General features: G+C 42.9%; 1 protein-coding gene across 5 annotated transcripts in view; it reads left to right on the top strand.

Annotated features, from left to right (window-relative positions):
* Positions 1-14,283, top strand: part of LOC126478081 (golgin subfamily A member 6-like protein 22) — a 406,782-nt gene that overhangs the window by 242,238 nt on the left and 150,261 nt on the right. For all 5 annotated transcript variants that reach the window (XM_050103673.1, XM_050103671.1, XM_050103670.1 and 2 more), the window contains exon 3: positions 12,381-12,518. In XM_050103673.1, coding sequence (XP_049959630.1) covers positions 12,381-12,518 — 138 coding nt within the window. The remainder of the gene's footprint in view (positions 1-12,380; positions 12,519-14,283) is intronic.

The following is a 14,283-nucleotide window of genomic DNA, read 5'->3' as shown; positions in this document are numbered from 1 at the left end:
GCACAGTCATCTATCCACATTCGCAATGATACTAACAAAGTGGTGGAGGGGAAGGTTTAGCTATGATACTGAAATTGGGAAACATGCTGTCACATCATTGGTCGGTGTTGAAATTACTGTAAAATTGGTGAAATTGTTCACACAATCAACTGTAATGCTTATTATTTCAGTACATCGAAGGTGTCTTTTCCACCCCATCCATCCACTGGTACGCTGTTGGTTACCACATAATGACTGACTGACATGGCTTGTTTGACATGGAGAAAGAGTTTTGGTGGAGGGACGACGCCTTCTGGGGATGGATAGCACCGAAACAGTGATCATGTACATGACTGCAATATGAGGAATCAGTCGAAACTGAATGCAGAGCCATCAGCTATTCCATCACTGTGACAGATGAGTTTAAATGTAGAGGTCGTCAATCACTTTCGTAGAGCAGTTTGGAAACTCTCCTCAACGCCACCAAACTCTTCCAGTTTCCTTATGTTGTAACTGTCTTTTATTTAAAATCATCCAGTGGGTGCAGCGTGTTGTGGTAGGCGCAGTAACAACATGATTTACACCGTGCGATGTCTAGTTTTTTGCGAGAGGCAGTGGATCAGAACGTGTTAATGTCAGTTTAGAACCTGACACAGACCTCGAAGTCGTGGCATAAAAACAAAATGTATGGCAGTGTACAAAGCGTGTTACAGCAGAAAAAATCAATGTTTCAAACAAAAACACAGGGTCACAGGGAGCGTCTCTTGCGACTTACAGTATCGTCTGTGGGATACGGTCATCCTCCTACAGTATAGATGATGGAACTTTAAACTGGTCTGAGCAGTGGAGCAATACCTGTATATTTAATAGAATAGTCACATGTGCTCGAAGCCGGCACACATGCGGTATTTGTTTTCGATATATGTGTGTGTGGGGGGGGGGGGGGGGGGGCGGAGAGAGAGAGAGAGAGAGAGACGCGGTAAAAATCTTATTGAGTTCTCTATCGTATCTATCTACATCTACATCTATACTCCGCGAGCCACCTTACGGTGTGTGGCGGAGGGTACTTATTGTACCACTATCTGATCCCCCCTTCCCTGTTCCATTCACGAATTGTGCGTGGGAAGAACGACTGCTTGTAAGTCTCCGTATTTGCTCTAATTTCTCGGATCTTTTCGTTGTGATCATTACGCGAGATATATGTGGGCGGTAGTAATATGTTGCCCATCTCTTCCCGGAATGTGCTCTCTCGTAATTTCGATAATAAACCTCTCCGTATTGCGTAACGCCTTTCTTGAAGTGTCCGCCACTGGAGCTTGTTCAGCATCTCCGTAACGCTCTCGCGCTTACTAAATGTCCCCATGACGAATCGCGCTGCTTTTCGCTGGATCATGTCTATCTCTTCTATTAATCCAACCTGGTAAGGGTCCCATACTGATGAGCAATACTCAAGAATCGGACGAACAAGCGATTTGTAAGCTACTTCTTTCGTCGATGAGTCACATTTTCTTAGAATTCTTCCTATGAATCTCAACCTGGCGCCTGCTTTTCCCACTATTTGTTTTATGTGATCATTCCACTTCAGATCGCTCCGGATAGTAACTCCTAAGTATTTTACGGTCGTTACCGCTTCCAATGATTTACCACCTATGGCATAATCGTACTGGAATGGATTTCTGCCCCTATGTATGCGCATTATATTACATTTATCTACGTTTAGGGAAAGCTGCCAGCTGTCGCACCATGCATTAATCCTCTGCAGGTCCTCCTGGAGTACGTACGAGTCTTCTGATGTTGCTACTTTCTTGTAGACAACCGTGTCATCTGCAAATAGCCTCACGGAGCTACCGATGTTGTCAACTAAGTCATTTATGTATATTGTAAACAATAAAGGTCCTATCACGCTTCCCTGCGGTACTCCCGAAATTACCTCTACATCTGCAGATTTTGAACCGTTAAGAATGACATGTTGTGTTCTTTCTTCTAGGAAATCCTGAATCCAATCACAAACCTGGTCCGATATTCCGTAAGCTCGTATTTTTTTCACTAAACGTAAGTGCGGAACCGTATCAAATGCCTTCCTGAAGTCCAGGAATACGGCATCAATCTGCTCGCCAGTGTCTACGGCACTGTGAATTTCTTGGGCAAATAGGGCGACCTGAGTTTCACATGATCTCTGTTTGCGGAATCCATGTTGGTTATGATGAAGGAGATTTGTATTATCTAAGAACGTCATAATACGAGAACACAAAACATGTTCCATTATTCTACAACAGATTGACGTAAGCGAAATAGGCCTATAATTATTCGCATCTGATTTATGACCCTTCTTGAAAATGGGAACGACCTGCGCTTTCTTCCAGTCGCTAGGTACTTTACGTTCTTCCAGCGATCTACGATAAATTGCTGATAGAAAGGGGGCAAGTTCTTTAGCATAATCACTGTAGAATCTTAAGGGTATCTCGTCTGGTCCGGATGCTTTTCCGCTACTAAGTGATAGCAGTTGTTTTTCAATTCCGATATCGTTTATTTCAATATTTTCCATTTTGGCGTCCGTGCGACGGCTGAAGTCAGGGACCGTGTTACGATTTTCCGCAGTGAAACAGTTTCGGAATACTGAATTCAGTATTTCTGCCTTTCTTCGGTCGTCCTCTGTTTCGGTGCCATCGTGGTCAACGAGTGACTGAATAGGGGATTTAGATCCGCTTACCGATTTTACATATGACCAAAACTTTTTAGGGTTCTTGTTTAGATTGTTTGCCAATGTTTTATGTTCGAATTCGTTGAATGCTTCTCTCATTGCTCTCTTTACGCTCTTTTTCGCTTCGTTCAGCTTTTCCTTATCAGCTATGATTCGACTACTCTTAAACCTATGATGAAGCTTTCTTTGTTTCCGTAGTACCTTTCGTACATGATTGTTATACCACGGTGGATCTTTCCCCTCGCTTTGGACCTTAGTCGGTACGAACTTATCTAAGGCGTACTGGACGATGTTTCTGAATTTTTTCCATTTTTGTTCCACATCCTCTTCCTCAGAAATGAACGTTTGATGGTGGTCACTCAGATATTCTGCGATTTGTGCCCTATCACTCTTGTTAAGCAAATATATTTTCCTTCCTTTCTTGGCATTTCTTATTACACTTGTAGTCATTGATGCAACCACTGACTTATGATCACTGATACCCTCTTCTACATTCACGGAGTCGAAAAGTTCCGGTCTATTTGTTGCTATGAGGTCTAAAACGTTAGCTTCACGAGTTGGTTCTCTAACTATCTGCTCGAAGTAATTCTCGGACAAGGCAGTCAGGATAATGTCACAAGAGTCTCTGTCCCTGGCTCCAGTTCTGATTGTGTGACTATCCCATTCTGTACCTGGTAGATTGAAGTCTCCCCCTATTACAATAGTATGATCACGAAACTTCTTCACGACGTTCTGCAGGTTCTCTCTGAGGCGCTCAACTACTACGGTTGCTGATGCAGGTGGTCTATAGAAGCATCCGACTATCATATCTGACCCACCTTTGATACTTAACCCAGATTATTTCACATTCGCATTCGCTAATAACTTCACTGGATATTATTGAATTCTTTACTGCTATAAATACTCCTCCACCATTGGCGTTTATCCTATCCTTGCGGTATATATTCCATTCTGTGTCTAGGATTTCGTTACTGTTCACTTCCGGTTTTAACCAACTTTCCGTTCCTAATACTATATGCGCACTATTTCCTTCAATAAGAGATACTAATTCAGGAACCTTGCCCTGGATACTCCTGCAGTTTACCAATATTACGTTAACTTTTCCTGTTTTTGGTCTCTGAGGACGGACGTTCTTTATCAACGATGATAATGTCCTCTCTGGTAAGCCGTCAGGTATTTTATCGTTTCGCCCAAGGGGGGGTCCCTCTAACCTAAAAAACCCCCGTGTGCACGCCACACGTACTCTGCTACCCTAGTAGCTGCTTCCGGTGTGTAGTGCACGCCTGACCTGTCTAGGGGGGCCCTACAGTTCTCCACCCAATAACGGAGGTCGATGAATTTGCAACCATTATAGTCGCAGAGTCGTCTGAGCCTCTGGTTTAGACCCTCCACACGGCTCCAAACCAGAGGACCGCGATCGACTCTGGGCACTATGCTGCAGATATTAAGCTCAGCTTGCACTCCGCGTGCGATGCTGGTTGTCTTCACCAAATCAGCCAGCCGCCGGAAGGAACCAAGGATGGCCTCAGAACCCAAGCGGCAGGCGTCATTCGTACCGACATGTGCTACTATCTGCAGCCGGTCACACCCAATGCGTTCAATAGCTGCCGGAAGGGCCTCCTCCACATTACGGACGAGACCCCCCGGCAAGCACACCGAGTGCACACTGGCATTCTTCCCCGACCTACCCGCTATTTTCCTGAGGGGCTCCATAACCCGCCTAACGTTGGAGCTCCCTATAACTAATAGGCCCGCCCTCTGTGACTGTCGGGACCTTGCCGGAGAATCGGCCACTGGCCCAACAGGCGAGGCATCCTGTGGTGGCTCGGAAACGATGTCATCACCATTAGGAAGCACCCCGTACCTGTTGGAAAGGGGTAAGGCAGCTGCCACGCGGCCAGATCCCACCTTTGCCTTTCGGCCAGGCACGCGCGAGCCCACCACTGTCCGCCATTCACCCTGGAGTGATGGCTGACCGGTAAGATGCTCACTGCCGGAAGACGCAGCGACATCAGGGGTTCCATGTGATTCCAAGGCCACCGAAGTAGGCATAGGTCTCACCACAGTTGCCCCAACGCGACTACGAGCCGACGCCTGTGCCTCGAGCTCGATGAGCCTAACAGACAAAGCCTCCACCTGCCCCCGAAGAGTGGCCAATTCTCCTTGCGTCCGCTCACAACAACCACAGTCCCTACACATGAAGTTAGTGGAGATTTTATAGTTCGTAATTTTCCTCTGGTGGATGCAACAGAACAACGATGATATAATGTTGGGGTGATAGAGGTGAATGGACCCTGAGCGATGTGGATCTGTAGTACCTGCTTGTAGTTTAGAGAAGCACCACAATGCGGTAGCAAAATCCACGTCCTTCCTGCAGTTCACGTACTGTCTTTTGTACTACCTGGTGTTGCTGGAGGAGGCTTTGTTTCCGTCAAATGGTCAAAACACAGTTCTGTCGCAGTAACTCTGCTTCACCTGTTTCTACACGGGTTGCAGAAGGTGGTAGATATAGCTTTTTCAGACTTCTACTCAGTTCCGACTTACATTGGAACAATCACATAAGCAAAGCTGCAGGGACGATAGCGCAGAGTCTGAGGGGTAGTCGCAAGACGCACAGGGGCTACCTAAAACCATGTTGGCATTTTACTGCAGGTGATAGGTTCAAGAAAGGTGGCTCGTTTCGAGATATGAGAGTGCCAGAAATATGATTCACTAGTGACTGTAATCATTATAGGACTTCTCCACAAGATTCAACGCAGGTATGTGGTTGAATGAAAAGACTTGATTCTAAATCATAGACTTCATTTCTAGCAGATAGCGTAACACTAGAGATCTGAAAAGCTAGTGCACATTTGTTACGACCTGAATCAGCACAGCATATACTACTGTTTGTGATCCTTCTCAGTCAGTCATCACCTATAACTCAGTGGTTATATCGCAGAACCTCTGACATGGTATCGAGACAGAATACGTTACAAATACTGGAGAAATATCTAGTGGCGGTGGCGTGGGGAGGTTGCACATAGCGGATTCAAACCATGTTCCTTAGCCAAACCACTTCAAAATTCAGCAATTTTATGACGAAGTTGCTACATGTAACCGGTCTGCTGGTCTGATAATGTACATTCCTATGATCACCTTCTCGGTATTTGTCTCGACAAAAAACCATCTCCTTCAGACGTAATGTCGTACCTCGATTTATAAAGCAAGTATAGCTTTTAACATGGATACTTGTATGCACTTCTAGAACCTAGACCGCTTGTGATGGTGATATGGTTGTGTTTTTTTTTAACATTTCGTTGTTTGTAAGACGATTATGCCTCTCTTTCTAAGACACGGCGGTAGCACTCGCAAGAAAGACTTATGAGACATGTCCACCCATCTTTGATTTTCGGTCAGTGTTATTTCGCATCGCCAGCAATCAGTTATTGATGTAGTATTATACTTGGTAGTAGGGGATGCGTGATAGGTTCGCCTTGCGTAACAGGCTCATAAAGTATATGTTAGTGGTCAGACAAGTGGAAAGAAAGGTATGGATTTGACGTGGAATACTGTGATGGTGAAGGGAAGAGTATGTCACGTCATAAGAATGGTACAAATATTTCTGTTTCCAGAGCCGTCAGCAGGATGTATTTCCGATACTCCGCTCATTGTCGAATGTCATTTAACTGAAACCAAAATTGTAACATTTAATTGTAGTATAGCGATCAAATATATATGTGACCGATTTTGTAGGATGATTCCGTCTATGCGTCACCTGTGATGGGAATGATTCACATTTCCAGCTAATGGTAGAGGCCGTCCGAATGGAGACAGCCGAAAATCGAACTAATAGATGCAGATGACAAATGGGTATTCACTGGACAAATATCCTAGAACTGACATGTGATTACATTTCCACGCAATTTGGGTGCATAGATCCTAAGAAATCAGTACCCAGAACAACCACCTCTGGCCGTAATAACGGCCTTGATACGCCTGGGCATTGAGTCAAACAGAGCTTGGATGGCGTGTACAGGTACAGCTGCCCATGCCGCTTCAACACGATACCACAGATCATCAAGAGTAGTGACTGGCGTATTGTGACGAGCCAGTTGCTCGACCACCATTGAAAAGACGTTTCCAGTTGGTGAGAGAACTGGAGAATGTGCTGGCCAGGGCAGCAGTCGAACATTTTCTGTATCCAGAAAGGCCCGTACAGGACCTGCAACATGCAGTCATGCATTATCCTGCTGAAATGTAGGGTTTTGCAGGGATTGAATGAAGGGTAGAACCACTGGTCGTAACACATCTGAACTGTAACGTCCAATGTTCAAAGTGCCGTCAATGCGAACAAGAGGTGACCGAGACGTGTAACCAATGGCACCCCATACCATCACGCCGGGTGACACGCCAGTATGGCGATGACGAATACACACTTCCAATGTGCGTTCACCGTGATGTCGCCAAACACGGATGCGACCATCATGATGCTGTAAACAGAACCTGGATTCATCTGACAAAATGACGTTTTGCCATTCGTGCACCCAGGTTTGTCGTTGAGTACACCATCGCAGGAACTCCTGTCTGTGATGCAGCGTCCAGCGTAACCGCAGCCATGGTCTCCGAGCTGATAGTCCATGCTGCTGCAAACATCATCGAACTGTTCATGCAGATGGTTGTTGTCTTGCAAATGTCCCCATCTGTTGACTCAGGGATCGAGACGTGGCTGCACGAACCGTTACAGCCATGCAGATAAGATGCCTGTCATCTCGACTGCTAGTGATATGAGGCCGTTGGGATCCAGCATGGCGTTCTGTATTACCCTCCTGAACCCACCGACTCCATATTCTGCTAACAGTCATTGGATCTCGACGATCGCGAGCAGCAATGTCGCGATACGATAAACCGCAATCGTGATAGGCTAAAATCCGACCTTTATCAACGTCAGAAACGTGATGGTACGCATTTCTCCTCCTTACACGAGGCATCACAATAACGTTTCACCAGGCAACGCCGGTCAACTGCTGTTTGTGTATGAGAAATCGGTTGGAAACTTTCCTCATGTCAGCGCGTTGTAGGTGTCGCCACTTGCGCCAACCTTGTGTGAAAGCTCAGAAAAGCTAATCATTTGTATATCACAGCATCTTCTTTGTGTCGGTTAAATTTCGCGTCTGCAGCACGCCATCTTTGCGGTGTAGCAATTTTAATGGCGAGTATTGTACCTAGTATGTGTTGGATAGCTTTCATGATCGTGTGGAAATTTGAGAAGATTGAATATGGAGGTGTGTTTGCGCTGGGCAATTATTCCCACCCATGTAAATTGTTGGGTTGACTGCTTGTTCACATTTCGTGTCTTTATTAAGTTGAGAGAACATCGATTGTGGTGTGTGCATCTAGTAAGTGAAAGACATGTTTGATGGTTCTCTAGACATGAGAAACACTTTAGTTCGCCTTGTAAATTATATGGATGATTTGGAATCTGTTACCTCACCAACATTGGTATTCCATGAGTAGAAACATCGTTTTCCTCTATTTTTCTTTTGTCGAGTTTTTTTCACAGACAGGATAAGATTCTAGTTACTCATTGGTCTAGAACATGCTCCATCTCACTAAATTTTTGGGTTTGTAGAGAAATAATTTCCAGTATATATCTTTGGAATTATGTTGCACGAGCGATCGGTAGGATACTGCAGTGTTCTTTATATCGCGAAGTACCGCGAAAATGGTATAATATTATGGCAAACCATGCCAAAATACATGTGTTCTTGCAATCCCAGAGTCTGGAGATGGGTGTAGAAAAGCAAGGGAGGAAGCAGGTTTGGACCAGAAACAGTAATGCATTTGTGCCGAGGGGAAACGAGTCCGAATTTGTAGAACACCTGTCGGAGTGGATGACTGCCGACCTTGCAGGGAAATATCTAGTGTTGCAAGGAGTGTATACAGTGCTGTCTGTATTCGTGGCATTTGTACAAATGATATAAAAGCGCTGATTTTGTATGGCGCAGGATACGAATTGCATGTTTATTACATCAATATGGTATGCGGTGGTATATTGCTGGGTTGGAGATCAGTTTCGCGATCTAATATTCAAAGTCCTGTACTCAGTAGGAGAGCAGTGTAATTGAGTAAGAGTTTTTCGCTATTTGACGATATGTAGGGGCACTTTGCAAGGTTTAATTGTCAGGACAATATGGCGATCTGAGTAAAATAGTTTTTTCGCCACTGAAAGCCTCTTCTGAAGAAGGAATAAGAAAAGGCAGATGGTGCTTCCACACCTGCAGCATCAGTAATTTGGTGAGTAAATTCGATAAGAGCGAATCATAATGTGCAATCCATTCACAAGACATCCTTTGTGCTGGGATATAGGAGTCTCTACATAGTGGTTGGATGACTCAGGTTAGTGAAGGTAACCCAAGTGCCCCTTTTTTCCCATTATAGGTTGGTAGAGGTAGCCCAAGTGGCTTTTCTTCATCGTCAAAATCAAATTTCCCTCCAATCCCTAGGAAGAGGCAGTCGGATGACTTAGGTTAGTGGAGGTAGCCCAAGTGACCTATCTTCCCGCCAATTTCTTAGGTTGGTAGAGATGTGTTGCATTGTCCTGATGGAATTTCAACGTCGCGCCATTTTGAGTGGGAGGGGAGGGGAGGGGCGTCAGGTTAGTGGAGGTAGCCCAATTGACCTATCTTCCCGCCAAAATCCGCCATTTTGAATGACGTCATGGCCGCCATATTGGAGGACATCATGCACTGTTGCCAAGTCTACAGGCCGCCATCTTGGATGATGTCATTGCTGCCATCTTGGCTACATGTGGCAACAATGAAGAGTGGGATGGCGCCTGCCTTGCCCTTCTAATTTCATCGGCTCTGCTGTTCAGTTCGCCAACTCTGCTGTTCAGTTTAGAAAGAAATTCGATCTAACGAGGTTCAAATTGGCGAGTTCACTGTATCAGCAAACGGAGCTTGGTAAGAAATGTAAAGTAATCAACATCCACCACACAGAACACCAAAATATCATATGTGCAAGGCCTATATTACGATACGAAAACAAATACCGGCAGTAGTGCTCATTATGGCCTGATACTGGCAGTGACTTTGAATACGGGAAAATACGGCTCGAGAATCTGTATTCTTGTGTTGCGAAATACGAGTACTAAATGATAACATTTTTCATTTATAATTAATGTGTGAGTGTGGTGGTAACGAGTGTACCTGGATACGTTTCTGTTTTCTTGGAAAGAAATATATCAGAGAAATCTCAATCAAAAACTGATATTGACTCCCTATATCTGGAGTTCATGGTAATGTAAAATCTTGTAAATGACTTTGTGGTCGACTTTTGACTGTAAAATTATTTATTTGTGAAACCCAATATTGCAACTTCGACGGTATGGCCGTTATGAAGTGAAAATGTGTCTATTATCCTCTTTGAATTGCATTGTAAATATGTTGGTCGTACCGTATTCTGCTTAATATTTACTCGCGTCCGTAGTATTCATATAAAGGAGAGGTTAGTTTCGCCAGCTTCTATGGATCCATGTCTATTTGTTACTGCTTACGAATATGTATGTGAAGTGCATGGTTAAAATGCTGTGCAAATATATTGCTCGTATTCTACGTTATTTTGAGATGTTCTTCACAAAGGATTAACATTATTTGAAATTCAGGTCATTAACAAACACCAGTCTAAGAGTTCTGACCTGGTCCTTAATGACCAAGAGCAGTTTCAGTACTCACACTTATTAAAGTAGCATCCAGTTATTATTCCTTTCGCCGTTAGCTAATGAGCTTGTTATAAGTGTTCCACATTCCATAGATGTCTTCCTTCCCCTCCCTTTATTTCGTCTGTTCATCACATTCACCAGTTGGTCCAAATGACATAGTGGCCTGTGCCATTACTCACCAGTAGAACATTTTTGTTTTATACACTCATATAGTTTTAATATTTGAATACACTGTAGTGTAAAATTTGTTTGTTCAGTGTCTCTTTAGGTATTACATCATGCTTGTGTTTTATATTGATATAGTCATAAAATGTCACGTATTCTTTGTACAGCTATGAAAATAAATATTATTGTGATACATTAATACGTTGTATTCAAGTTATTAATATGTCAATGTTCCTCCAAAAGCCGACGGAATATTCCATTACATTATTTTTGTTCGCATCTGTTTTTCATACTATCGTATTTTAATGGATTTTCATTGACTTCTGCTGAATGTGTGCACACATTTGCGTTATTATTGTCGCATTTTTAGAATTTGCAAAGACGAATGCTCTGTTCACTAAATTTACAAAGTATATTCATCTGCATCTGCTGTACATCCATACTCTGTAAACCACTGTGTGAAGTGTATGGTACTAACAAGAAGCAACACCATTGAAAGTAGAGATACATTACATACTCATTCCATCACAAGACGTAATGAAATTGAATACAAATTCTGTCAAAACCTACTAACATGGGGTTCTTCATTAAATGCGATTAAGTACGGTTAACGGTTGCAAACGAAAATAAAATGGAATTAAAGCAATATACTGGTACTCTCAATGCATTTGAAACGGCAGCACACATACACACAGATGCGTCAGCAGTAACAAATAGAGTAAGCCCATAGACCACCTTGCAACGAAAACAGCTTCTGTTATAAATGACACAAAAACCAGTATGGAATCATTTGCCACGCCCAACATAACGAATGCAAGCACGCGAGTAACAATTTTACAATGCAATTCAAAGAGTTCAACATACAAGAGAAATCGTAATCCATACTCCATAGCACAATGTGGTAAAAGCGGCTTGTGTTATACAAAACGAAAACAAACATGGATGACTTAAAATCACCCAGTAAGAAGGCGGGATAATGGGTTGATAAATTTGCAGCATTCCAAGTGGTCTGGCAGCTAACCAAGGCCGTGTTACCGGACGTCCCTATGGTTTCACCCTTGTGCTCCGCCGACACCATTGTTGCGCAATGTATTGATCACACGTGCGGAAACACATTTTTATTTCAGTTTTCTGTCATTTCCAGTTCCTTAAACACAATAAAATAGTGTGCCTGTAATCCTAAACAGTAGCCCGTATTATTATTTCTAATTCATAACTGCTAAAGGCCAATTTCACCGCAAAAGATTGGGCAGGGCAGGTGTGGGCTCTTACAGCTTGGGGTCCGTAGCTACGTATAGCGTGGTATGTGATAAACGAGCTTCTACTGTACAAGTACAACCTACGCTTTGAGCCACTTTCAGGCATCTTCTGTCAGTGTGTATTGTGAACTTTCTAAAAAGTTGTTGATAGAGTCTGCGATGTACAGAGAACTACTTTATAACTAAATCTAGCATAGTGTACAGGTCGAACACACGAAAGTGAAATGAAGCACACCATTCAGTAAAGGCTACGTGCCGAATTGCAAACGGTCGTACACCTAATGTCATTTGGTTGCAAAAAATGAAGGTGGACGGACAATGATATTAACGATCTGAACTCTGTCGGTTTGAAATGAAGAAGCCCTGCACCAAAGTAAGGATTTACATCAGCAATACAGCAACAATATCGTCTAATTTAGCAACTGATATCTCTGTTAATCTCTGTTACCAGTATGTATGGGCCCTACTGCATTAATGACGTTTTTGAATCTTTTGTATGTTTGTTGTGACATACCAGAAGTTTTCATCTCGCATTAAGGCAAGAGTATCCTATATAATATTTTTTTCTGCACAGGTCTTCAGGCTGAGCTGGAGGCAGCGAATAAGGACTCAGAGAGTGTCCGCCAAAAACTGCGCCAGCTGGAAAGTGAACTCACAACTTACAGACAACAAAATGCAGATCTTCTGGAGCAACTTAACCAGAAAACGACAGGTTTGTTGAAAAAACTTCTTACACATTTCACTCCCCACAAATTTTAATGTGTGTGTGTGTCCTCATATTTATCATTTCATAAGTAGACTGATATATATGCGATTAGTCTCAGTTCTGTCGAACATGCCCAACATCATATAAACATTGAAAATGAAATAGAGGAATGGGGAGTAAAGGGAAAAAGGAAGTGTGGGTGGTGAACTAGCGACTTTCAGCTACACAAGGCTCTGTGGAAATTTAATGGCGAAAGTTAAAAATTATTTTTATGTATTGTATTGTGATTGAGCAAACCACCATCAGCTGAAACTGAGATTTATCATCAGAAACAAAAAGCCATTAAGGAATAAATGTGCTGGAAAGTAGGCCTAAGTGTAAGAATTCCAAGAACCTTATAAAAGCCTACAAATGATGTGCACTTATTTCCTTGACATAATATTCTTGCTACCTACTTCTGATTAGTAAATATTACATTTACTTTTAAGTTCATTGTCCCAACAGATAATGCAATAAGAAAGAATGGGGTAAAATGGAAATGGGTATTTGGCATCATCGGCCGCCTTGGGGCAGGTCTTATTACAGTCAACGCCACATTGGGCGACCTGGATGGGGATGAAATGATGATGAAGACAACTCAACACCCAGCCCCTGAGTGGAGAAAATCCCCAATCCAGACAGGAATCAAACCTGGGCCTGTAGGATGGCAATCCATCACGCGGCCTGTAGGATGGCAATCCGTCACGCAGACCACTCAGCTATCGGGGCAGACAGAAAGGATGAGGTGTCAGTAAGCAAAATAAGCCAACAGTCTTGTTTTAAGTCAACCCAATGACAGATACTTATAAGGGCAAAACATGCGGAACTGAGCTGCTTCATTAGTTTACCTATGTGAAAGTCCATCTTAATTTGTTGTCCTGTTAGATCCCAAATAATTTTACACAGAGTGTTTTATTTAATGTATGACTGCTAATGACTTTCCTGGGACTAGCAGGTCAGGTTTACTTACTTGAAACCACATAATATGACTCTTTGTAAAATTAAGACAAATTGTACAGTATGCTGTGAACTGCTTGTAGGCCTATTCAAATACCAACTGAGTTGTGTGTCATGAGATTACGTTTGGATCAGGCTTGATAAGTATGTGTACATCATCAGTTTTTGAACCATCCTTTGAAGTCATTGGAAAAGCATTTATGTAGATTTAGAACAAGGGGGATCCAGTACCAGTCCTTGTCGGAGCCCATATGTTGTGTTTGCCAATTACAAGATTGCTCTCATGACAGTGGCTCTGTTTGTCAGTGTAACCCTCTGATTTCTGTTATGGAAGTAAGACTCAATACATACGAGAGAGTTGCACTTGATGGCTAAAAGAGAGATGATATAAAATGCAGACTGGCAGCAGCAAGAAAAGAGTCTCTGAAAAAGAGAAATTTGTAACATTGTATATAAATGTAAGTGTTATATCTGTTCTCAGGATATTTGTGTGGAGCTTTTGCTGTGTGTGGAAGTGGAAAGTGTACAACAAACAGTTCAGACAAGAAGAGAATAAAACTTTCTAACTGAGGTGCTATGGAAAAATGCTGAAGATAAGGTAGCCTATGGAGATCAAGTAACTGATGAAGAGGCACTGAATTGTATTGGAGGAAAAAGACATTTTTGGTGAAACTGAGTAAAGGAAGGATAAAACAATGGAAAGTCTGGGATGGAATAACAACAGTGTTAAAGGCATATATCACTACTCACCACAAAGAGGCTGTTTGCAGACAGA

The sequence above is a fragment of the Schistocerca serialis genome, chromosome 1, assembly GCF_023864345.2.
Source record: "Schistocerca serialis cubense isolate TAMUIC-IGC-003099 chromosome 1, iqSchSeri2.2, whole genome shotgun sequence".
Classification (NCBI taxonomy): Eukaryota; Metazoa; Arthropoda; class Insecta; order Orthoptera; family Acrididae; genus Schistocerca; species Schistocerca serialis.
This window is presented reverse-complemented; position numbering and strand designations above follow the sequence as displayed.